A 26268-nucleotide genomic window follows, 5' to 3' on the forward strand; every position below is an offset into this window, starting at 1 on the left:
ATTCACATTCACTGTGTTTGTGTGTCGCCCCTGACCCAGTGTAATCCTGCAGTCTGCACTGTAATCCACACACACACACACACACACACACACACACTCAGGTCTGAAATGAAAGAGGGTATAATCTATCATGAGCTGTATCTAACCTTTATCATGGAAATATATATAACATGATAAAACACACACACACACACACACACACACACACTCACACACACACACACACACACACACACACACACACAGGAGACAGCAGTCTTGTAAATACACATTCATGTTTATTTCCATTTACTATTTACACATGACTATAGATCTTTAGACTTTTTGACGTAGACTTTTCATTTAAAACATTCATATCCCCCCCCCCACAATCCCTTTTTTCTTGTCAAAAGAAAAAGTTAATTCATATCCAATAGTAACAACTATACAAAGACAGTCCGGTTGATACAATTATTGACTTAAAAACTTGTTTTTGTTGTTGTCGTTGCAAATCATGTGACAAACAAAAACTCCAGCACAACTTTTTTTTTTTGTGATCACAGACGACAGGAGCTCGTATGTACATGCTAGTGTTGAAAAGGCATGCGGATATTTCACTGATATTTGTACAACTGCCTTCCGCTCACAATATGCATAAGTTCACGGAGCCAGACATTCACCCCAGTGTAAAAAGAAAGAGCATCAGAAATGACATCATGTGTCTTTGCTTCAGACTCGATGAAGCAGCTGTTTGTTTGTTTGTTTGTTTGTGTTGTTTTCTCTCTCATCTAAACTAAGCTGAAAATTCAAGCTTCAAACCCTTGAAAGAAAATAAATCAAAGTTTGTCTTTATCAAAATAAAAACGTCTGAACATGAACTGGTGTCGGACAACGTTTAAGACGAAGAGGACAAAGTGTAAACATGAGAAAAGTAAATGGTGTAAACTTCTTATAAATGCAACAGCTGACTTTCTAAATTAACATATGTATCAGCTACATATATACACACATGTGGGACGATGATAAACTCAAGTGTGTGCAGGCACCTCTTATGGAAATGTAGTTTTTGTGTCTTGATGAGACTACAGTACATTCCAGGTTCTTCTACGAAAAAGTTCTGGTTCCTCGATGGTCGGCTGGTGCTACTGGGTGGATCCCAGCCCCCCCAATAAGGCTCTGAGGGAGTCTCTATATCTGGAGGGGTGGGTCTTCTGAGGTACTGGGTCTTTCTAGGCTGAGGTGGAGGAGGGCGAGAGGAGGTAGAGGACGGACTCACGCCAGCTCCTCGCCCTCCAGGATGGTCTTCCGGTGACCCGGCGGCGGGAAGGTGAACCTCCTCTTGCAGCCCTCTCTCCCCTTGGGGGAGGAGGAGGGGGAGCGGGCGGCCCAGCGTGACGGGGGTCTGCGGTTGGCCGGGCGGGCCGGTCTGAGGAAGCAGGAGTCAAGGGGCGGAGCCACGGGAGAACGAGGCAGGTCCTGCCAACGACAAGGAGGAGTCAGAGAGAGGGCGGGGCCAAGCGAGATAGAGAAACGTTAATGAAAGTGAGCTGAGGTCAAATGTAGAAAATGATGAGCACAGACAAAAAGGAGGAATGTCCCACTTTCAACTCAGAGAAGGATCTTTGAAAGAAAGGTTGAAAGGTCCGGTGTTAGTGACGGTTAGGAGTCAGTGCAGGGAGGAGTCATGGAAAAGAAAAGGATTATTCCAGTGTTACTTTGATCTCAATACTCTCTGAATGACTCATTGTTTGTCACCGACTGTTTGAATTATTTGGGAAAATATTTGAAATTGTGTTGAAACATCATTAAATGATTTTTCTGGATAATTCTCGTCCTTCAAATCCTCAAATAATTGCCTAATAAGATTGGTTTGATTTGTGCTGTGTCAGCAGGATTAGAAAGTGTTCCATGTCTCCTCATATCCATTGGTTGCACATAATTTGATTACAAATTCTTACTAAGATATACATCCCAGAATAAACGAAGACAGATCCTATCTCCATTTAGTTACTATTTTAGTTGAAACGGTCTTGATGCTAACGTGTGCGACGGGAGGACGCCGAGCAGTGAAACACGTCCCTGCAGAAAACTGGTGTTTTGTTGACATAAATGCAAAATTAACAAAAAGAACAAATGTATCAACTCATAGCTGAAGGAAAGAGAAACAAATTAAAACCCACAGAATCACAGACAAGCTGCTGCACAACCTCCTCATACTCGGGGTTTTTAACCTCTCAGCCTCTGACTGAACCTGCCCAGGTCTTTGGTTGTGTCCCTTTTTCACAGTAAGAAAAGCACAACCTGATTAAAAACTGTTCCAGGACCTGCTGGCTCACTGTCACAGCGTCTTACTGAGACACTCGAAGGACCCACTGTTAATGAAATTTGTTTTTCCTGCCACGACAAGTACACATTTCCTGCTGCAGACAAGTTGTTAACCGTCCCTCCACGACAACTGAGACACAACAGAATGAACACGGCTGCGTCACGCAAAGAGCTGTTCACGACTGCGTGCCACACAAATTCAAAGACACAACTTGCACAAACTTAAGGAAACACAAACCAAATGTAAAACTTCCATTCAAGTCATAACTCAGTATTGACCCCTCAAATTCAGCAACACACTCTCACTCACATCTGTTCCCTAAACACGCCGGAGAAATTAAGAAATTCCTTCTCATCTCACGTCAAAGTCCATTGACCAAGATAATTCAAACCCATCTAATGAATGAATAATGTCAAAGCTCAGCATCTTGTGACTGCAGCGTCTTGAGCTGTCTGGTCACGTCACGCTCTCCCATCCATCACACAGCATTAGTGAAATGAGGAGGAAGCAGTGAAACCTCCCTGATCCTCATAGAGCTGAGTCGACCTGTTTCTGTCTCACGGCACATACAGGTGTGTGTGTGTGTGTGTGTGTGTGTGTGTGTGTGAGAGGACAGAGCAGGTGTGAGGTGAAGGATGAAACTTCTACCTACACATGGGTGTGTCAACGTGGATTTATTTATTAATGCACGTGGATTTTATGAAGATGCAAAACACTGAACAATGCAAACGTAGCGGTTTATAAAAATCTGGTTCAATGCTGCGTGTGCACATTCATGGTGTCGCACATACATATATTAATGATGATGACACCACGAGGAGCTTTGCTCATTTGTTCCCGGGAGGAAAAAGAAGAAATGAGGCGACGAGAAGAGTGAAAAGTGTCAGAGAGCGTTTTCCTTTCTCTCTCAGATTGATGTCAGAGAGTCTGAACGATCACGCCACTGGCTTGATTTATAAATAGTTCACCTCCAGGTGTTAGATTTCTAAAAGATGAAGGACGTCGACCACACAAAGCAACAATCTGGTTCTGCTAAAAATACACAAGGCTCGTTGTGGCGTGAGGGGATGAAATGAGAGTGAGATGGGATGGATCCACCAGTGACCTGCAGGACGTCCGACAGGGAAACCAGTCAGACAGATGGATGGGAGGCGTCTGCGTCAAATCAACGTCTCCATCAGTAAATCATTCCTCCGAGACTTCGACCGATGGAACACACCGGAAAAACACACCAGTGGTGGTTCGATGGGCTTGTGGGTTAATAGCTGGTTTCCTGTGTGATGCTGATACATCAGACCACACAGCGCCACAGGCCTTGCAGCAGTAATGTGGACAGGAAGTCAGTCGGCAGCCACATGAATAAACTCACATCAACCATGACTCCTCCTCAGTGGACGCTCTGGCCTTAAAGGAAAAATCCACTTTCAAACACTATTTACTGCTGAGAGCACATTTCTAATCACCATGAGAATTCTAAAGGAATAAGGTGTTTTTTTTACCTGATGTTTGAAACACATAGAGAATCTCATCGGGCCTGAGAAAACTAAAGTTCAACACTAGATACCAAAACATCCTCTGATATGTCTGTAGGTGTGTCTCAGGTAATTTGCTGACTCTTCCTTTTCTTGGAAGTTTTGTTTTTAGCTATTTGATGCTTTATAAGCAGGAATATCATGATTAGCAGATTTCGTATCCTGGATGTGTTAGTTAAATTTTGGGATAGAGGGAGGAAGTGGAGACGTGTCGTCCATCTTTATGTACAGTCTCTGGTTTCTGTCTTATCTGTGATATCCACCCTCAAACTCTGCTTTGCATTTTTCTATGCTTCTGAAAAAATGTTTCCCAAGATTTAACTGCATAAAAGTAGACTTGTCCTTTCAGCATGCAACGTGTTCCAGGATATTCAGTTAATCTCCACCAGAAATCCCACATAACCAGGTGAGGTGAGGGAGATCACAGGAAGCACTGGGTGTTAGCGGCTGTCTCCCATCAGTGTATATTCTAAAGGTCTGGTTAGTGTGAGAGGAAACGAGGAGGAGGGGGAAACTGCAAGAGGAGAAAAGAATAAAGGAAAAGTAACAAGACAAAGCAGCAGCTCCTCCAGTCGCACACGTGTGGACAGACAGAGGAGAACCTGGTGGGAACACAGAGTTAGAACAGAGCAGATCAGGGGATCGACCTGCGCTGAGGAACGAGTGGAACGCTCCAAAAGAGTCGTCTGGTTTGTGTCGTGCTCACTGGTCCACACACTGGTCAACATGTACCTCGGTCAGTAACCAGGACACAATCTGAAGACTCTTTCTCTGTCAGTTGCTTTTAAAGGACCACACCAGCGGTTTCACAGGATCTGATCCATTCGTGACAAATCCTGTCTAGTTTTACTCAAATGACAAACTGGTTTAATTCCTTTTCTGTGGGTATGACAAGCAACTTAGTGAAACTTGAAAACTGCTTCATCAGAGGGATATTCTAATTTTAATTCAGGTATGTTTCCCAGTTTGTGACTATATGAAGGAATTTGAAATTTTGAGAAAAATGTTGTCCTATTACAAGACGGAATTTAGTGAGATGCTGAGATATCAGATCTGTGTTGGATGTAAATATAGTTTTCAGGTTTGTCTGATGCTATTTGAACCACGATATGTTTTAGTATGTATTCACAGGAGACATGCAAGTCTTTGAAAGTTGATTTTCAAACTGGAATTTTGATCTAACTTGAATCATGTGATAGAAATGTGTATGGGATGGTATGATATTAGAAAATGTCACATGCAAAAACACCAGTATGGTCCTTCAAAAAACTGATGGTCTGTACCGGATACACATGCACACAACAACACAAGAGAAACAGGGACATGACCATCGCACAACGTCTGACACCGGTCCGACCACTGTCACTCTGCCGTCCTGTGAAGCATGCATTAATGAACAAGGTGAGGAGGGGCGGGGGTCTGCAGGTGTGTGAGGTGAGGGGTCCATGTGGTCGGTGAACCCACCGGCCAAAAGGTACCGGGAGGAAGAGGAGGAACTTACATCGCGGAGACAAGCAGAGTTAGAGTCCCCAAGGAGTTGTTAGTATGACAGTGTGGTTCTGGATCAGAGCACAGCGGACAGGGAGGAGGAGGAGGAGGAGGAGGAGGAGGAGGAGGAGGAGGGAAGATAGAGTGGGAAACATTAATCGGTAAAAATCTGGCAAAGAGAAAGAGGAGATACAGGACAAGTCTGGAATGTCAGAGGGCAGAGAGGTCGACCAGAGGAGGTGAGGTGGTTGATTCCAGGCAGCAGATCACACAGATAACAGGAAACACACACTCATTCACTTTAGACCTGCAAGAAAACTGAAGATCTGAGGGCGGAGAGTGTTCAGTATGAAACACACAGCGAAGCAGGGCTGGGCGACATGAAGAGATGACCTGGGAAATAAAGCTACTGGTGGAGAATTCTATTATATCTTTATATGTTTTCTTCCGAGGTCGCTGTTGCTTTAATATTTGTTTTTTTGTATGAAGCTGTAATTCTGCCAATCAGTGTGCAGGACAAATTGATAGTAATCTTGGATATTAAATCAAGGTGCTTCATTATATTCAGGATTAATATAACAGGTATTTCATTCATCCTACGACTTAATTGAATAATCAATTTGTCATTCTCAGTTAACGTATCTCACGTCATATTACGGTTTCAATTTGCATTAAATAAACCAGAGGTAACCTGTTAATCACAGAGCGGCAGGCAGAGGGAGTTTGTTTCCTTCAGACACAGCCAGGCTTTCCTGTCTTTATGCTAAGCTAAGCTAACTGTTCACTGGCTGTGAGTGACTACCTGGAATAAAATGTCTTAACCCTTAAGCAGAGGTGCCGACTTCCCTCAGAAGCACAGACTGAAAATAAAGATGGACGACATGACGGCCAGTGTTACCAGATGGGAGATGTTGAAGTGTTGTACCAGACTCTTAAAACGATTGCATTTTGATGAGAATGATTGTACAGGACCAGAGTGAGGAGGAGACGCTCAATACCGACGTTTCAAATCATCAAAGTGTTGAAGCGACTTAGAGGAAAGGCACAAGGCTTTTACTTTGAAACATGAGAGAGCAAAGACTTGTGTTAAACTCGCAAGACGCGTCACGGTCGCGTTCATTATCTAAAGCACGATCGGCTTAATGGACGAGATGCGTAAATACAGACGTAGGAATCCATATTGACGTTCATCACCTCATGTATGATTTGCAACACTGACGACGGCTCCGCAAAAGTGAAGCCAAAACGTGTTGAGCCCCCCCTAGTGGCTGGCTGCAGTACAGGTTACACACTTCACTACTTCTGAGTGCTATGCAACTATAGGAATTCAAGGTAGACCCTGATTTAAAGTGAAATTCACATTGCCCGTCCCTGAATCTTATTTATTTGTTAATTTGTCTCACCAATTGTAAAGATAAATGGTTTTGTTATGGATCTTTTGTCTTTGTGTATCTATCCAGTCAAAGGGACAATGACACATGATCCAGTATTTACATACTGCGTTCTTAAGTACCATCACAATCCATTATTTAGTTCTGCACAAGTCACAACATCACTCACAGTCTGTTCCTACTGTCTGTTCTGCAGCTCAGTGAACAGCAGCTGGTCAAACCTTGATGTCAGTGGACATATTATTCAGCATATGTGGGATTAATGCTGCTTACTGCACATGCGATGGTTTTAAATACACAGTTAGTCTGGGGAACATTGTTTTAATGTACAGCTTTAATACAGCGTGACCCACTTTGGAGTCAAGTTTTAATCTTTCTGTGGAGAGACGATAAAAAGCATGTCAGCACGTGCAGAACGCGGAATTCATTTTTCTGCCTCTTTCATTATTTAAACGTGACCAGAAAGATGGAGGGATGGATCTGTCGTTAGCAAAATTAAATTAGCATTTTATATTGAAAATATTGAGTTTCACAACCTTGAATACAACTATAATTCAAATTGCAGTCATTCAAATTTTTCTTAGATAGTCTTGATTCAGTTTAAAAGCCAAAGGAGGTCACTTAGAAGAAGAAGATGAAGAATAAGAAGATGACGAAGAAGAAGAGAAAGAAGAAGAAGAAGAACTTTTAGGAGCCCGAATATAGAGCAGAAATTTGAGTCTCACTGAGGAGAGTTAAATATTTGAACATTACCATTGCATCAGTCAGTGCTTTCCATCTGAGAAAAAAGCATGAACATTTTAGCGATCAAGCACAATATAACGTAGCTCAGCTTTTTTCACACGTTCTTTAAAATCCCGGACTGAGTCATGATCGTCCTTTGTGTCATGAAACATGGCCCCCAGATAAAATGGTGATGAAGTGATGAATTCAGTGCGTCTCTATATTTACCTCCATACACGCGGCCTGTCCTCTGTCTGCCTCGGCCTGTCTGCTGCTGTCGTCTCGGCCGCTCTGTCCTCCGGCCTGCAGCCGGCGCTCCTCTCTGAAGCTCTGCTCCTGCAGCTTCTTGTTGAGGATGCGTGCCGTGTTCTCAGCCAGCGTGAAGCCCGGCGGCGCCGACAGGTCCTGCCGTATGCTCACCAACTCTGAGCTCCTGTCCCCCTGCGTCTCTACTATCAGCTGCACGGGGCTGGGGGAACGCCCTCGGGCCATTCGCATGCACTCCTGCACAATCCTGGGGTCTGGGGCGAGAGCCACGTGAGCCGGGCTGGGCTCGGTGGTGGGGGGCGGGGTGGCCCGAGAGCGACTGGGGGACTTGTTTAGCTTCAGCATGCACTCGAAGCCCACCGGGGTGTGGTCGATGATGTTGAAGAGGCTGGAGAGGCCGTCGTTGATGCTGGTGTGAACGGGGCTGTCCCGAGTGGTGGTGGAGCGGGCCCACGCCGACTCGCTGTTGCCCTTCTGGGGTGTGGTGGGAGTGGGGGCGCGGCTGGTGCTGGGTAGATCGGTTTTGCTTGTTGCAGAGAGTTTGCGCTGGAGCTTGGGAGAGCCGAACTTTGGCGAGCAGCAGGGTCGTTCAAACTTGCTCTGGACCACGGGAGAGTACTGGATCTTCCTCAGGCTGCGGGACGGGGAGGAGATGGGCGTGCTGCCTCCTTTCGGGGTGAGGCAGCGGTGGGGGCTGCTGGTCAGGTTCCTCAGCAGGTCCGTCTGAAGACCCACACTGATGGTCTGGGTGGTCTGAGTGCCCCGGGTGGTGAAAACGTTGGTCTGGCAGGCGGTGTCCCGGACGACAGGCCCTGGTGGCGAGCGGATGGCGTTTCTCACAGAGATGGCCACCTCCTTCATGTCGTCACTGAGGTTCCTGGAGAGCTGAAGCTCCAGAGCGGAGGCGTAGCCCACTGTGGGGCAGATGGGAGACTGACTAGGCGAAGTCCTTAACCCCCCAGTCTCCAGGAGCCCACATGCCCACCTCCCACTGCTGAACACCTCATCTTGCCCACTGGCTCCCACCCCAGCCTCTCCTCCGCCCCTGGCTTTGGTCCCCTTGGCGAACAGGAAGTCTGGGTCTTGGGCAGTAGCTCCTCCAGGTCTGGTGGGGCTGTGGAGGATGTGAACCCCGTAGTGCTCCACTCCCCCGCCTGCAGACCCCGCTCCGTTGCCCTTCAGCGGGGACTTGTGGCAGTGCTCAGGGCTGCTCAGGGTGCTGGTGGTCAAGGTGGCGCTGGTGGTGAGGAACCAGGAAGGTGGCTTGAAGGGATCAGGAACAGGTTCCCCTCCCCGGGTCTCTGAGATGTTGCCTGTCCACACCTCCCGAGCAGGACCAGGGCCAGAGGTGGACGATGGGAAGTCCCAGCCCTTATTGTTGAACTCCTCGATGTACTTGAGGTCGTCTGGAGACAGAGGAGGCGTGTCCTCGTCCTGGCCCTGATCCCCGTGGCGCGTTTTGTCGGGGAGGAACGGTGAGCTGTCCATCAGCCTCTGGAAGTCACTCATGGAGCAGACGGACTTGGCCCTGGAGAGAACACACACACACACAGACGTACACATGGTGGTCATTACAAAAGCAAACTCGACAAACAATTCATCTCATCTTTTTTCTATTCTCACTGGAAAAAACATTTGCCTGTATATTTTCTTTGTGAAGCTGCTCTTTGCCCTGTTTAGTGTTTTAAACTAGTTTGAATTATTTAGCGGCATAATGAGCTGGATCCCTTCCTCACCACATGAGAAACTGTCCCTGGGAAACTCACTGTCACTTCAAGAAACAGTTAATATTGTCAACAGCCGGTTCCCCAAAGGATCAATGAGTATTTATGAGCAGCGGACGTTCAGCAGGAGGAGGACGTTTGATCATCTGCAGCCAATCACACCAGTTCACAGTTTTTACTGTTGACATCTATTATAGTGTCTCCTTTTTGGACGTGAAGATTCTTTACCTGAGCAGACTCCCACCGCCCATCTCCTCCTCGGGGTACGAAGGATCACCTTCTCCCTCCGAAAGCTCATGGAGGGCCTGAAACACGACACATACACAAGTTCAGTCATGTGGAAAAGGTCTAAGTGATACATTATTAAAACAGGTAAAAACTGGTTTCATGTTTGAAAGCTGTGCATCAATAAAGGTGATTGTCTTTGTGTGTGTTACCTCCTCCATGCAGGGGAACCTCTTCTCACTCTCCAGTCTGGAGGGTGGAGGGATCTCCAGGAGGCTGAGGGGGTCCAGGGACAGCGCGTCCAGGAACAGGTTCTCCGTCGGACCTTTCAGCCTCATCCCCGCCCCCTGCTCCTCCAGCATGGCCTCGGAGTCCGAGTGGGAGCGCGTGGGAAGGGCCAGGACAGGGGTGGACGTACGGGGGGAGCGGGGGGAGCGAGGGGACCGGGGCGCTGGGCAGGGGCTGTCCTGAGGTGAGAGCATGGCTCTGTGGGCCGAGCTGCCGTCTTTAACGTCCAGGCCCTCGCCTCGCCGGGCGTTCAGCTCCCTCTGCATCTGCACGGAGAATAAAAGAGAGAGAAACACATGAAGTGATCAGTCAGAGAATTAACTGTTGTCTATGGTTTATGTCGAATATGCAACACCTGGCTGTACACGTATTCTCCGAGTGTTTCCCTCGACACATCTGGTGTCAAGCACCTTGCTCCAGGTTGGAGGTTAAAGAAGTGAAGACCCATTACGCTTTCATTTCCACCCTGCCGGTCGGAGCAGCTGAGTTTGTGACCTGTGCTTCATAGTTTGCTGCAACATCCCTGAATAATGCATCTCCGCTTCCTGCCGAGCGTCTCCATTCAGAGGAGCATCAGCAGATTCTCTCTCTGAGCTGCTAAAGGTGAGCTGTGTTCAGACCGAGTTCCTGTTCCCGTTACTCCTGCCTCCGCCTCACATGTTATCACTCTCGCTCTCAGATCACATTAACCGGTAGATGTTCCCACATCCGGCCCCGAACATCAGACACAGAGGAGGTGAGAAGCTGCTGCAGTTCGTCTAATTACTACTCACAAAGGAAATCAATAATTCAGTAATCCTCCGTATGTATTGTGTCTTGCCTTGACAATTCCAAACAACACAGAAGAACACAGAAGATAATCGCCTGGAGTGTTTTGTAACTGTTTCTCTCCCACATCTATTTGAAAACACACACAAACACACACAAACACACACAAACACACACACACATCTTAACAAGTAGAGGCTTTTGATCTTTAAGTTGCGATACGTTTTTTTCCAGTTTGATCTGTAAAGTTTGTGCGTTCAGTTAAAATAGCTTCGAGGGCTGCGACTGAAGAGAACTTCGCTCATGCATTATTTTGTTACCTTCCGGAGGAGGTTATGTTTTTATCTGCGTTTGTTTGTGAGCAAGATAATTCAAAACACGACAGAACTGATTTCCATGAAATATTGTGGCGGGGTGGGGCATGACCCCATTTTGCATTGGATCAGGATTAACAGGAATGTTTTTCACTTTATTTTAAGAGAACCTGTCATCTACCTCCTGTCAGCTCTTTAAGAGCATAACATGCATTCAAATCACAATAAAATTAAATAAAATAAATGTGGGAAAAGCAACAAACAGGAGAAAGTTTGTTCTTGATCTTCTGTGTGCTTCTACATTAACCCTTTCCCCTCCATCTGTCTCTTCCTCATCCCCCTCTCCTCACCCTCTCCATCTTGCGGTGGAGCTCTCTCATGCTGCCGCTCCACTCCTGGCGCTCCCGGTCGAGGCGCTCCAGCAGCTCGCCCCTCTCGCGGCCCCACCTCTTCTCCCCGTGCTGCAGCTTCCAGCGGAGGTCCAGGGAGGTGCTGTGGCTGTCGGCCAGCAGGCGCTGGTGCTCCTCACGCTCCTGCTTCAAGGCCCACTCGGGGTCTCCGGCCGGTTCCCCTTCACCTCCCTGGGCTTCCCCTCGCACTTGGCCTCCTGCCTCCTCCTCAGACTGGTCACGGAGGAAAGACACAGACATGTTGAGCTGATTAGTGATTGTTAACGTTCACAGTCTATTACAAAGGTTTAATAAATGTATAATAGTCACAAAGCCCATTATGATTTAGAAAGAATATTACATTATGGATATCTGTGAATTTCAGAGGTGCTGGTTTCAGAGTCTATAACATTTGGACGGAGCCAGGCTGAATGCTTTCCCTCATTTCCAGTATTTAAGTATTTCTTCAAAATGACCTAACAGTTGCATCATTATTCCCACGCAGTATGAAAACTCAAAATATCAAACTTTTCTTTTTTCAACAGCCTTAATCTACACAAGGAAAAACAACAGGGGAACATTTCAACCCAAGTCAAAAAGCAGAAATACATTTATTAATAAAAAGAACAAACAGAAATGCTAATGAAACACAGTGGGATGACAAGAGGATATCACAAAGTGCTGCCGTCAGCCGACAGAGTAAGTAATAAGTTGAGTGAGGGCTGCCCTTTCAGATATATATTTCAAAATGCACGCCGGAGGTGGGGTGGGGGGGGGGGGGGGGGTTTGACGTGACCCGGGGATTGAGAAGAACTGTAAAAAAACTTCAAAGCTGCAGCGGGGGGGAAACAACGGAAGCCATTCTGGTAGCTTCTCTCTTTTCCGGGCAGAACTGAAGCTTTGTATTCTTCAGACGGGCTTTGATCCCACAACATAACCAGAGTCTGAGGAACTGAGGCAGCAGCTTTCACACGTCGGCTTACGTAACTCCCGTCCACAAACGTTTGTCTTGTCCTGTTTCATACTGGGAGTTTTAAACCCGACAGGAGAGGAGGACATGTACAGTAATAGCTGCTGACTGGACGCTGAAGGTGTAAGACGTGATAAATATAGACAGCTATGTAGGAGCCGGAACCGGAGCATGAAACACGAAGCAGCCTGAGCAACGCTATTAATATCTGGAACTGGTGATTAAAAGAATCATCGTTTTTTATATCCACGTATAAATACACAGGTGAGGGGATTTCCCGGTTCTGCTCCGCTCCTCTGGAACGCGTCACACGCAGCAGATATGGGGCATGTGTCTGAAGAACCAATCAGAACGAGGCACAGTGGAGCTCGACACGCTGTTATCAGAAGGAACTAAGTAAATTAGTTTTCATTGAGGCCCCGAGTGACCTCTGCTCTGTGGATGGATATGAACCATGTAAAAGCCTCGCAGATTAAAAAGGATGAGAGCTAAAACGATAATCTTCCTCCTATAGCTCGGAGCTCTTAATTGGTTCCCGAAGCCACGGTTTCCTTTTTATGAGATAAAGCCGAGAGGAGACGCTGCTGCAGACCATGTTCTTCAGATTTTACTATACACAGGCGGCGGGGGGGCCAAGAAACAACATGAGCAATATCCTCAAAGTATCAATAATGATCTTCCTCTCAATGCAAACTTAGTACTGATCAGTGCTGGCTGAACTTGGATTCAAACCAAGAACCTTTTAGACTTTCTGTCACAGTTTTAAAAAGGTGTATAATGAGAACTGTTTGTCGTATTGGTACTTTATATAGATCACTTACATCACTGGGGATAGACTCAATCTTCGAAACACCTGTTAGACCCACCACCTTCACACGTGTGGCTTGGGGACGGTGAAGCAGAAACACTTACAGACAGAACTGGCTTTTTACTGAGGTTGTCTCATTTTTCTGTGAAGTCAGGAGAATGTGATGAGAGCACACAGCAGGGGACCCCCCCGCTGGAGCGAGTGAACAGGGAGGATGATGAGGCTTCTAACACGCGACAGACACACAAATGAAAATAGAAAACAAATATCTCTAGGTGTACTGTAAACAAAATCACGTGATCTCTGCAGCAGAATGAATACGTTGCTTCCTGCCTCTGCCCCTGAGATAAGGAATTGGATTCTGTAAACTGGTTTGACCCAGGAGAATCAACCTGGAGCTGTTATTAATGTTGTTATCACATTTTCAAAATGACTGATTGGCCCAAGCGAGGGAGCTCAAATGACTCGGTTCTGACTTGTTTGCCCTGAGTGGGATTTCACCCGTGGAGGAGGCAATGTGTTCACTGTCGTCAGGCTGCTTATCCAAACACATCACCCGGTTTCCCACGCCAGATTGTGTCCTGTCCCTTTAAAGATGGACGCTGAGACGCCATCTGTACCTGGGCCACCTGGCACTTCATCTCGGCCCACTTGACCTCCCAGGCGGCTTTGTCATTGGCGTAGGATTGCTGCAGTTGCCATCGCCGCGTCTCCTCCTCCCGCAGCTCCTCCCGAAACTCCTCCAGCAGCGTCCGCAGGGCCTGCAGCATCCGACGGTTCTCCCCACACTGCACACACAGGAGCGTGATCAGCAACAACACACGAGCAAGAACACACAAACAAAAACACATGAGCAAAAACACACAGGAAGTTCTTTCCTTATCTTGAAAGCTTTTAAAAGAAAATCTGTATGTGTCCTTTGTTTCTCTCTCAAGCGCTTTGGGATTAACCAGCTTTGTAAGTGCTTCATAAACCAATTTGACCTGAACTTCCCATCTGTCTCCTGCTCTGTTTGACCTTTCCCATCCATCCCTTCTCAATTCCTGGCACAGAAGAAGATGCACACATGCACAAAAATCCTAATTACTGATGTGAACAGAAACTCCTCAGGAACAAGCTGCTACACAACTACAGTTCTCGGCTTCTTTTGGTCCAACAATCTGGATTTGGGTTCCTGAGGCTGCAGGAAACATGAGCAGTGACATCCAGTGGGTAAGAGAGAAATAAAACTGCATGTTTTCCCTGTGTGTCCGCTCAGAGAGGTGAGTGGAGGGTTGTTAGCCTCTCAGATGATGCTGTTGGGAGGCTTCAGGTCTTGGCAGGAGGCAGTGAAGCTCAAAGGAGGAAAAACATCACCTGAAGGCACCAATACAGGACTTACAGGTCAGAAGGGGGACTTACAGGGACTGTTTCTTTTCTCTAACAAGTGACTACAGGAACGATGCCTTATTATCTTTTAAAGTCCTACTTTTGTGTATGTGGATAAACACAACATGGACATCAAAGACATGCCAGAGACTTTTTCTTTCTATAGATTCCCTTAGAGCATTTCAGAATAACCCGGAAGAGAACGCAAACATCCGCCAAGTCTAAATAAATTCTATCAAGCTGCATCAAGCTCATACATGTCCCATGAGAATGTCAGAGTTTCAGTAAACAGGTGGAACCCCCCTCGTCCTGCTGCGTTCTTCATGTGTGAAAAGGAAAACTCTGGAAACCCAATTTCCTCGAGTTCATGTCTAAAAACAGTTATTGTGAAATCCTCATTAAACCATGGAGTACAATTATAGTTTTACAAACACAAAATATGATAAAAGTTATAAACATCTCATCTTCTTTATTTATTGTATTTATATGGTTCAGCACCTAGCACCCAGATTCTCTCTCCCCAAGTCCTCACTGAAAACTTTCAACGACCTCTTCACGACTCAACACACTGTCGTGTCAGTTCGGCTGCAGGACTTATTCTCCGAGCTCGCTCTGCTTGGCTGTGGTGACCATGTGTGGAAACGCTTCCTAAAGCAGGTCTGCATTTTCTACTCTCTCACACATCGAGCTTTATATAGTTGACTGGGCGAGTTTGTTAAAACAGGAACGAGTACGGCAACACTGTCAGATCAATGCACAAACCATTTTCATGACCCTGTCGAAAAATCAAAACACAAACCCAGGTGGAGCACTTAGAGCTGCTTAATAATGCAAACAACCCAAAAACTGCTTCCATACTTTCTTTACTTCAGCAGAAAGCAAAGTGGTGGACGGAGGCAGCGAGCAGATCTGCACACACGCTACACACGTGAGACCTCAAAAGACACAACTCCTTTTGTCCAGTGCCACCGAGGGTCCCTGCGAAACTGGGTGTACTCAAAAAATAATTACTGCCTCCAGTCGATGAAACAACTTATCTGGGTCAAACTTCTCATCTGCATACGAAGCCAAACGGCTGCGATGAGTCGGCTGCCAAACACTCATTTGTGCACAATGAACATGAACGAGAGGAGCAAGTGAAGACAAGGTTACAGTTCGATGTCCAAACCCAGTCAGGACATCAATCTACTGCAGGAAATAGAAAGTACAACCAGTCTAATGCACTACTTAACAATTACCTTGTTCATTATACATGTATACTGTATATACATGTACTGTATACGTGACTAGCACTGCACCGCTTTTAAATTCTTTTAAAGCCTTAATTCCATATTATTCACATATTTTCTGTATGAGTTGTATAGAATGCTAAAACTGCTGTGAAGTAGGAAATCCTGATTTGTTCAAGTTTACAATCAAAATTGTTATATTCAAGGAAAAAAGGAAATTAGCAGAATAATATGAGCTCATCTGCCTGAAAGCTTCTTTGTAGATCACCATGGCTGATGAATAAAAAACATAAACATGCTCAGTTTATGGTTAAAAAATCTATTTCAACAGTCGCAGTAATTTGGAGTTCAGTTGATCGTTCCCTCCAGTGTGGGTGATGGAATAATAACTGGGCACCTGTCTCTGGTGCTGCAGGTGTTGGTCCGGGGACGGCAGAGGCATGCCGGGGTCCGGGACGTCCCCTGGAGTTTGTGGTAAACACAGTCTGTCGTCTCCGTCCGACTCGGCCTGCTCCAGGATCACTCCCAGCTCTGGGATGCCCTCCAACTTCTCAAACTGGAACAGATGAGCCACGGAAAAAGTTTCATATCATGAACTTTGTGTTTCAGGCTCAGTGTCACTGAGTCACTTTCCATCCCGACGGGGCGAGCACGCAAACAACAGAGAAACAGCACAGAGACACAACTGAGACAAAGAACACAACTTTTAATTCTGCTCACTTTCATCTGGTGATTCATCAAAACAAATATCTATGAATCGAGAAAAATCCAAATTGCACAGAAAAGGTTTTATCAGTCATTTCTCCATAACTTCAGATTTCCCTCAACTCCATGTTCATGAGATCTTCTGGAGGAAGACTTCTTTAGAGAGACTGCTGCTGACCCTTCTCTTACAGTACATTAAAGTGAGTGAGTCTGAATCTGAAATGTGAGTCCTGTGTCTCACCTCCGGGTGCGGCGTCTCCTCCGCCGAGTCGTCCTTGCGGCTCAGCCTCCAGTGTGTGAGGATCCTCCGGAGCTTCATGTAGAAGATGATGGTGTTGCGTCTGAACAGGCGGACCTCCTGCTGCAGCAAGGCCCTCTCCTGAGCCCAGGGCCCCTCGTGAGTGTGCAGCCCGAGCAGCTCCAGGCCGCCGCGCTGAGCCTCCAGACGCAGGAGCTCGTCCTCCTGTTGGGACACGGGGGGGGGGGGGGCACTGAGAAACATTCTGGACACAAGTTTGTCATATTCTAACTTGTTTTAACAGTGCTTTTGTCATGTAGGTCTCGTTTTGGAGGCTGTCTCTCAATTTTATGCAGTATTGTTAGTTTTAAAGTAATTTACATGACATTGATTATGTTAAATGAATCATTAAAATGATTCAAATAAAAATCAGAATTCCCCAGAACCCTAGGTGAACTTTAATTAGATAAAGTTTAATATCCAAACACACAACAACTAGGAATGTATTTTATTTGAGAAGCAGTCGCTTGAGATATTATTATATATTGAAAACATTTAATTGGATGGTTTCAGTTCTAAATTATATTTAAGGGTATTATTGTGAGCTAAACATTTTGTTTTACTTTAATATAAAAAGATCACATTGCCAACTGTCAGGTTAATCATATTTTGAGTTTGCACGAATGCCAGGTTTTGGGGTTTTATAGAAATTGCATGTCAGATTGATGATTGATTGTATTTCAATTTCTGTACAAGAATAAATTACAGCTATGGAGATATTAAACTCCCCCCCCCCTCCTCTCAAAAGTAGCTGATTTAATTAAATTATGTCCAAACCTAAGTAAAGTTATCAGAGTCAGTGAGGTGTGATAGTTCTGGGCCGGATGTTAATAATCTCATGGAATGAAAACATGGCGTGGTACCTGAGGCAGAGAGACGGCGACCTCGTGCTCCTCCGGCGTCGCCCTCAGCCTTCGGTCGTGATCGAGACGAAACTGGACGTCAGCAGCCGGCGCGTCCCGGAGCTGAACCCACAACAGCACAACACACAGTCACTCTACACTCGACACTCTGGAGACGTTGAATCACATGTGAATATCGCACTAAAACACAAGCAGGGGATTTGTAGTGTGAGACGATTATGTTTGTTCGCTTGTGTTTTTTTCTGCAGGGAAACTAAAATCCACGGAGCAGGGCTAGAGTGTTTCTTACATCTGACTTTCTCTCAAGTAGAAATTAGAACTTCTCCTGGTACGTCTCAGGATGTGATTATAATTTAAAGCTGCACATTTCAGGCCCGACTCAAAAAGGCCAAAAGGAATATTCTGACATTTTTTTGGATTATGTTTAATTACTGTCCTGCTGAGAGTTGAGCTCTCGTGTCGGCATAGTGAATATGTGATGCAGCAGTTTGTTACATGAGCTGAGCACAAAGACCAGAACCAGATTCGACAAACTCAGCATGGATTTTTCATTTCTTGCCCTCTACTAGGTTTTGGTTTATTATGGACGTGACTTGGGAAGTTATTTTGCCAGAGCTGCATTATTCTGATAAGACGTGGAGCATGAACTGCAGCTTTAAAATATGTAGAAAAATTATAGTGTGAAAAACAAGTTAGTAAGAAATTGTGCTAAGATGCTTTTACTGCATATTTAAAATTAAAATAGGAACTTAATCCAGGTTTTGTTCATTTACGGGAGGTGAAAAAAATGCTCAAAGGGAAATGACATGCTCATGTTTATGGTTTTGAATGTAATGAACTTTTTTCAGTTGTCAACTTGCTGACTAGTTTTCCTCCTTCGATTTGGAAACTAAAGGTAAATTTCCTTTTCTCTATGTGCTTGGCCTTCACTGGTTCCTCCCACAGCGAGTTGACAGTGTGTCCTGACCCTGGATCCCACCCCCCCGTCAGGCGTCAGCCCAATGTCAAATGCAAACCACACAGGCCGACATGTGCGGCGCTAATCCTGCCACGTCCAGGGTGCTTTCCCATTCATTCATTTCACCTCACAGATTACACTGCGGCAGGGAGCTCGGGGACCAAGAGGAAAATCTACACCAATGTGCCATAACTGTGAGTGTAGTAGTTATGTGTCACATGAGCGCTGCCAGTGTTCTGTGTTACATAACCGCGAGGGGGCGTCGCCACGAACACGATGAGCACGAGGGGGCGATTATGAATCAGTGCGATTACACAGCTGATTTATTAAAACAGCCGAGTCACTGAAGAGATCAAGGGACCTGAGCTGGTGTGAGCTGCAGCTCTGGGACCACTCACCTCATTGACTCTGTGTGTGTGTGTTGTGTGTGTGTGTGTGTGTGTGTGTGTGTGTGTGTGTGTGTGTGTGTGTGTGTGTGTGTGTGTGTGTGTGTGTGTGTGTGTGTGTATGTGTGTGTGTGTGTGTTATACTGCAACACTTGTGTGCAAGCAGCACTTTTAACATATGTTTAATTTGCTGAGTCATGACAGCACAGCCAACAGTCATGAGCCGGTGCCAGAGGGCGTCACCACAGGGGGCGCTGTGGGCAGACGCAGCTTCACCATGTGCATCAGCGCTGCAACGATTAGTGGATCAGTCTGCAAATATTTTGACAATCAAATAATCATTATGGTAATTGTTGAAGCTAATTGTCAAATACTTGCTGTTTCTTGCTTATTATTTATTATTATTCAGACAATTTTTCTATTAATTGAAAAAACAATAGGCAGTTTAATCAATGAGGAATATAGTTGCAGCCCTGAAGTGTCTGAATAAGTCTCACTCGTCTTGGTAATATAGTGTAAATGCAACAAGTGCTCTACAATCAGGTTTCAGAAGCCAACGTGCAGCTCTTAAAGGAACGATCCAATCTGCTCTCCTCCAGGGAAATATGGTTCAAATGACAAAAGGCAAAGAGAAAAGTTCAGTGGGTGTGGAATGTGATATTAAGTGTGAAGTTAGAGTGAGTGAGGTGAAATCATGTTCCCCATCAAAACGTGACTGTGGCTGCGGCGAGACTCGACCTGCTGGACCGAGCGGCTTCATGACTAGTTTATTTCGGATGCACAGATTCTTTAGACTTTTATAAACATCATAATAGAATTCAATCTCTCTGCTGATATCAGCCAATATGGATTTCAAACTTTGTGAAACTGGAGCATCAGTACCTAGTCACCAGGAAGTGACACAGTAGAATCAACGTTGGAAAAGGAAAAGTCACATTGGCACAGTTTGTCAGTGTGTCTCAGTCTCAGTGAATGTGAATCTGTATGTTAAAATTCACGTGCAGTTAGTTTTGTGTTGGTTTTTATTTTGGAGATTCACCCTGTGGAGCTGCATTCAACATTTGTATTTACTCTACACTGAAGAAACTGTTAGGATTTTTGGTGTGAGGGAGAAATTGCACAAAAACGTTCAGTACAGACCCGTGTCTGTGGAGCTCACAGTGGAGCCAGTGTTAACTGGGTCCCGCGGATGGAAAGGGGGAGATGGGAGGAGGGAGGAGGCACTGACCTCTGCTCTTAAAGCCAGGGGCCTGTGGTACCTAGTGAGTCCCGGGGCTCCCCGGCACTGGGCCTGGCCCCCGCCCTGGCTCTGGCTCTGGGGCTCCACGCCTCGCTCCTGTCCTAGACGCCACTCCAGCTCATCCCTCTGAACGGACTGTGAGTGACGTGGGGGGTGGGGGAGGGGGAGGGGGGGACGAGAGGGGGTGAGGTGGGGGGGGGGTGAGTGTTGACGATGGGTGTGAGGGGTTCAGGGGGATTGGGTGACAGGTGCGGGATACGGGGGGGTGCAGGTCATTGGGGTGGGCATAATGTGTGATGTGGACAAAACAGACAGGAGACAACAGACAAGGTGGGTTGGGGGGGACGAGGAGAGAAAGTGGATGAGGGGACAACAAACAAAAATAAAACAGAGAATGGGTAAAGAATATAAGCAGGGGGGGGGTGGTTAACTAACAGACTACATGGTGTGGAGGAGAACAAACGGACTAGAGTACGAAGAAGAGCGCAAAGAGGAAGACCAACTTAAAGATGACGGCGAGTGAGAGAGATGAGAAGAGAACGAGAATGAGGATGAACAAAATCATGGGCTGAAACATCTGGCGGGAACACAAAGAGGAACAGAGAGAGAGAGAGAGGGAGAGAGAGAGAGGGGGGGAGTCGGTTGGGGGGGGGGGGGGGGGAGAATGCAAAACACTCGTTATGAAGCGCATGCAATGAGGGATACATGAGTCCAAACCAACAGCTGAGAGATACCACGGCAAACTGCAGAGCGAGAGCGAGCACAGGGTTTTCAACACATGCCCGTGCACAGCCGAGCGGATCGGAGGAGCAGCTCGCCGAGGGGGGGGCGGATCTGGAGTCAGTTTGATGCACATTGTGGTTTTTACAGACATTACAGCATTTGAAATACACTGGAGCTTTGTGGTTTGATGCCGTGACAGCAGATCCCCTTTGCAGCGGTGGTACCCCCAACATTTAATTTATTCTCTGGAGGATTCTTCCAAGCAAACAGAAACTTATTAACTATATAATATTATGATCATATATATATATATATATATATCTTCCATCAGGTCAAAAGTATCGGCAAACATGTTAAGAATTCACAAAGGGAAAAGAGCTTGGTGATGTTTTTTGGGCTTTTGTATTCTTTACGATAATTAAGAGATTTTTAAAATGTGTCATTATAATACTGAAATTCATATTTCAAGATTATCATGTGAAAATCTAATCTCATGTGCAACATTTAAATCTCATGTATCTCAAACTTTCACGATCACAAACTTTCCTGTTCAATATATGAGATTTTAGTCAGGTCTTGTCTTTCATGTTTCCTATTCTTTATTAAATTATCTAATAAGTGACTCATAATGTGAATTAAGTAAAAATATATATATAATTCATAATTTCCATCTTGTACCAGCAAGTTAAATATATATCATAACAATGAGATTGCTTTTTTTATATGAAATCCTTTCCAGATAAAATCTTCTAATTGCATTTTACAAGATGCCGGAAAAGATTCAGAAATTATAATTTCAAGAAAACATCCCCAACTTCTTTCTCTTGTGAATGTTCTTTATCTTCTTTTATCTAAATGTATTCAGCGGGTTTACACCTCCTGTACATCCTGCTCTTTGCTGCAGTGATTTTAAATCTCTGACGCTCTCAGCTCAACAGTTCTCAGCGGACCAGAGCCTTCCCGCTCTAAACAGGTGAGCTGTTAATGAACTTTGATCAAAGCACCCAGCTTCACCCAGTCTAACCAGTGAGTCCCACAGGCAGAGGAGCAAAGCACAAACAAGTCATTGGACAGAATGAGCATGAAGGCAGCTGCAGTCTATCATCTCATACAAAGCAGACTGAAGTGAGATGATTGAGGAGCTGTCGGTTCAATTCCCTACGATTAGAGGTGTCTGCCTGCTCAAGAAGCACAGAGATAATGAACCTGCTGTGGGAGAGCACACAACATGTGGACTGACACTAAGCTGTGATAACACAAGGACAGAAAGCAGGATGCCAGCCAGCCAGGTTCTTCCACAGGCAACTCACACAGCGCCATGCATCCCTCCTTTACACTCGCCTCTAATAACAGACGTTATTTGCACACATTATTATGGTTCAGTCCCTTGGCAACGCCGTGGAGTAACCATCCCACGTGTCAGTATGTGTGCATGGGGTAATATGTTGTGCAAACATAACAGCTACACCATTTACGTGTCATTATGAGTCCCACTGAATGATCGCGTGGTGAAGCCGAGCTGTGGAGGGAGAAAAGTATTGACCAAAATTCATCATGCAACAATTCACTGTGTCAGGAAAACAAAACTAAACCCCACATGGAAGAAGCCGTCACCACTCCCTCGCTACTTGCTCCATTCAAACCAAGCACCGTGTCAAGCACCTCCACCCTGGCCCGGGAAGACTGCAGACAGTGAGTGCAGGGGAGCGGGGGGGCAGGCAGGATGTGCATGAAGATGCAGATGTGGATGTGGCAGCAGCAGGAAGCGATGGTGGTGGTGGTGGCGGGCGGAGCTGTCGGGAGGGAGGGATGGCGATGGTGCCGGTGTGATAGAGCTGGGTGGCTCGTGGTGGAGCGGGAGGGGGGGGGCTGATATACTACCATGTGCTGGCACTGGAGATTTGTGGACGGGGGGCGGGGGGGGGGGGGGGTCCAACTCAATTTCATATCGAGGCTTTTACATAGCTTCTAGCAGGTCTACCGCCTCAGTCAAACTCCACATCTACTGTAGAACGACCTTATTATAAGAGATGCTGGACAAAATCTACAGTCCTCACATTGTGCAAAATGTAGTGTTAACTTTTGCCAAAGCTTATATTAGACTTTAACTTATCAGGTTGGTGTTTTAGGACGTATGCCTCCCCCACGGAGAAGCAAAGAACACTGCCCTGGGAATTCTGTCCAAAAATCTAACTACTACAGCCTCATATATTAGATATATATCTTGAGGACAGGTCTGCAGATGTCAATCACTTCTTTCTCCAAGTCTTTATGGAACTTTTTCAGTGTTGACAAAGACCAGTAAACAGATTCTGATGTTAAATTCCCCTTAACAACGAGGAACACGACGACTGTGGATTTTGTCCTTCATTTCTTACAGTGGAGTCACACTACAGAAGGTACGCAGAGGAGGAATCATAGTGTCTCAATGCACTTTTACTATTGTATTAAGACAGATTTGAAAACAATGCAAACCTATCCTTTAAGCCATGTTTGCCTGCAAGTTAATGATATTCCCACTGACAGGAAGCCTGGCTGCAGAGAGTGTGTGTGCACTAAAGATGCACGGAGAGGCCACTGTTTTTAATTAGAGCTGATTTTTGTGCAAACGTTGCTGAATGTGAATCTCATTGAGTTTATTTTGGCCTTGAAGCGTCGACTAATGACTGCACCCGTATTTAAATCAAACCTAAAATAATTCTCACCTTCACAAAGACACCAATGGGTTTACTCAAGGCTACGTCTATATCTGGATCCTGTCAGCGACTTAAAATCATTCTGCGATTTCAGTTTTGCCTTCTGCTGCAGTGCAGGAATGAAGCCATCTGGAAGAACACCCTGGTGGGATTATTTCTATAGAACATATGGTTTTCTATGGCCACAGGAAAACGGGAGTAATTACTTTTCCTCCATCATGTATAACTGTTTCTCAGGGCGGCTCTCATACTGACATTTACGAAAAAGTAATGGGAAAAAAAGATTTAACCTTAGAAAAGCACCGGAGAAGGTCACAGGGAGTCTGTTCACTGAACTCACCTGGAAGTCTGTCACCAGGTCTCTTCCGAAGGTGCCGATGGGAGAGTCCCGGGACATGGAGGTCACTGAGGACAGGAAGCTGCTGGACTCTGTGAGGTTTGGCATCGGGGACAGATCGTCTGTCCTGTCCCTCAGGCCCTCCCCGACGTGGTCCAACTTCTCCATGAAGATGTGCAGCTCGGTGCGGAACGCCTTCATGCGCGTGTTGATGCTGTCCAGGACCTGCGTGTCCGGTTTGGACCCGGACGCCGCCCCTCCCTCCGGGCTCTCTCCTGTCGTCACCAGCAGCCGGCCCTCGAAGATCAGGCTGTCCGTGTCCGTGATGAGCCGGTCCACCGTCTTGCCGAGCCGGTCCGCCTCTCGCTTCACGTTGCCGAACGACTCCCGCTCTTCCCTCCTGCGGTTGGCCAGATCGGTGGCACTGAGCTCGCTGCCGTCCGAGGGTTTGATGCTTCCGAACCCCGAGGTGGTCGTTGTCCTCTCGAACATGTCTTCAGAGTCACTCTCACCACCGATTGGGCCCTCTCGTTTGGGATGGAGGAGAAGGAGCCTCCCTGTCTCCTCGTCCTCGGTGGCTTCTCGCCGCCCTGCATCGCTCTCTGCATCGCTGTCCCGAGGGCTGCCGGTGCGTAGGCCGATGTGAGCGGCCAGGTCACAGCGCTGGACGTTGGACATGAGGACTCGGTTCTCGTACTGGAGCTTCATTACCTTTCCACTCAGCTCATTGATCTGCATCCTGGCCGACTTCAGCTCCTCCATCATCAACCCGCTACCGGAACCATTCCCGTTCCCGGGTTTAAACAGAATTCCTTCGCCGCCCTCCTCGGCTACGGGCCCCGAGCTGCTGCTGGGGCCGAATTTGAAGCGGTTGAGTTCAGTCGTGAGCTGCCTGTTGTGGTCCTCAATCTCTGAGATGGAGCGGCGCAGAAGCTCGGCCTCCTCCTCCACGAACTGAAGGTGGCGACGTAGCTCACTGGCCGAGTCCAGAGTGTCGCCACCATACGGCGATGAGGGCATGCTGGAGAACGGCTCCCGCCCGAAGAAGTCCCGTTCGTACTGGCACCGGATGTCCTCGTTTTCTGACCTCAGGCTGCGGTTCTCCACCTCCAGCTCCACAATCTTCCTGCCCAGGATGTTGGCCTCCTCCTCCACCAGCTTGAGGCGTAATCGCAGCTCGGCCTCCCGAGTGGTGTGAGGGCCTCCGCCGGAGCATTCAGCCAGAGGAAGGGGACTGTCCACGTCCCCGTAAACCGTCTTGTACTTCTGCAGCTCCTGCTCCAGTTCATCCTTCTCACGGCCCAGCTTCGCCATCTTTTTCCTCATCAGGCTGGACTCCTCCTTGGAAAACTGGAGCTGGCACCTGAGGTCTGCACTGTCCTCCTAGAAAAATACAATAGTTGCATATTTACATTTTGAACTGGTGCATCTGGTCACCTGATTAATTTAAGTCCACTACGTAGAAATACATAGTGGAAATATCGATCAAATCTGCTTTAAAGGAATATAGTTATAGTTCATTATTGTCCTATCTACCTTTATAGATCCTACTGAATCTAAGTATTGTCTGTGGCTCTCAACCTCAAGCCCATTAATTTTGTTAGTGGAGACGAAACTGTTAAATTGTTTTCCAGCCTTTAATTGTTAAAGAAATAAAAAATAACATATTCTTTACCTGACTTGAGGATTTCTTGTCTTTGAATGATTCCCTGCTTCCTCGTCTCCTCAGAGCGGTCTGTGAAGGAGCAGAGAAGAGGGATTTAAAACATCAACTGGAACTGAACCCAAACACTGATTTACAAAACACTGGTTCTCCTCCAACTATCACAGCTGCTGCTGCATAAGGAAGTCGGAAAGTCAAAAACACCAACATCACAACAGAGTGATATGAACATTAAAGTGAGGATATCTGCAGTTTTGCGAAATGAAGATAAAACATCTGGGATCCCCCGTGGGTGGCTGCAGTATAGTTCATAAACTGACTTGTGACTCCATATTTATAACTGACGATAAGGATGGAACAGCATAACATCTCCATCAGGTAGGAAGCATTTACAAAGATTTAATGCCATAATTACTCTGATCCATGCACAGTCTCTAGAAGTGGCCATAGCCTGAATCAAAGGCCAACATCCGATTACGAGTCAGTGGAGGAGCAGGAGCTCATAAACGCTACATGTGATTTATATGTTTGTCAGTTGAGAGAAACTTCAGATGTAGAGCTGATGAGGACGTTCTGTCACTGTGATGCAGCAGGGCCCTTCAGATCCCAT

At 46.4% G+C, this 26268-nt stretch overlaps 1 protein-coding gene across 4 annotated transcripts in view; it reads right to left on the reverse strand.

The window, feature by feature from the left end:
* The window catches only part of LOC133967997 (microtubule cross-linking factor 1), a 51224-nt gene that overhangs the window by 2299 nt on the left and 22657 nt on the right, over positions 1 to 26268 (reverse strand). The window contains exons 4-15 of one of the 4 annotated variants that reach the window (XM_062403765.1): positions 25671 to 25730; positions 23999 to 25378; positions 17656 to 17757; positions 16736 to 16957; positions 16187 to 16345; positions 13813 to 13980; positions 11376 to 11648; positions 9868 to 10209; positions 9659 to 9735; positions 7668 to 9234; positions 5339 to 5396; positions 1313 to 1455 (exon numbers count right to left, since the gene is read on the reverse strand). In XM_062403765.1, coding sequence (XP_062259749.1) covers positions 5358 to 5396; positions 7668 to 9234; positions 9659 to 9735; positions 9868 to 10209; positions 11376 to 11648; positions 13813 to 13980; positions 16187 to 16345; positions 16736 to 16957; positions 17656 to 17757; positions 23999 to 25378; positions 25671 to 25730 — 4389 coding nt within the window. In that variant the 3' untranslated portion in view covers positions 1313 to 1455; positions 5339 to 5357. Of the gene's footprint in view, positions 1 to 358; positions 1456 to 5338; positions 5397 to 7469; positions 7495 to 7667; positions 9235 to 9658; positions 9736 to 9867; positions 10210 to 11375; positions 11649 to 13812; positions 13981 to 16186; positions 16346 to 16735; positions 16958 to 17655; positions 17758 to 23998; positions 25379 to 25670; positions 25731 to 26268 lie in introns of those variants that run through there. The other 3 variants (XM_062403766.1, XM_062403763.1, XM_062403764.1) reach the window with 3 other exon arrangements.

The sequence above is a fragment of the Platichthys flesus genome, chromosome 14, assembly GCF_949316205.1.
Source record: "Platichthys flesus chromosome 14, fPlaFle2.1, whole genome shotgun sequence".
NCBI classification, from domain to species: domain Eukaryota; kingdom Metazoa; phylum Chordata; class Actinopteri; order Pleuronectiformes; family Pleuronectidae; genus Platichthys; species Platichthys flesus.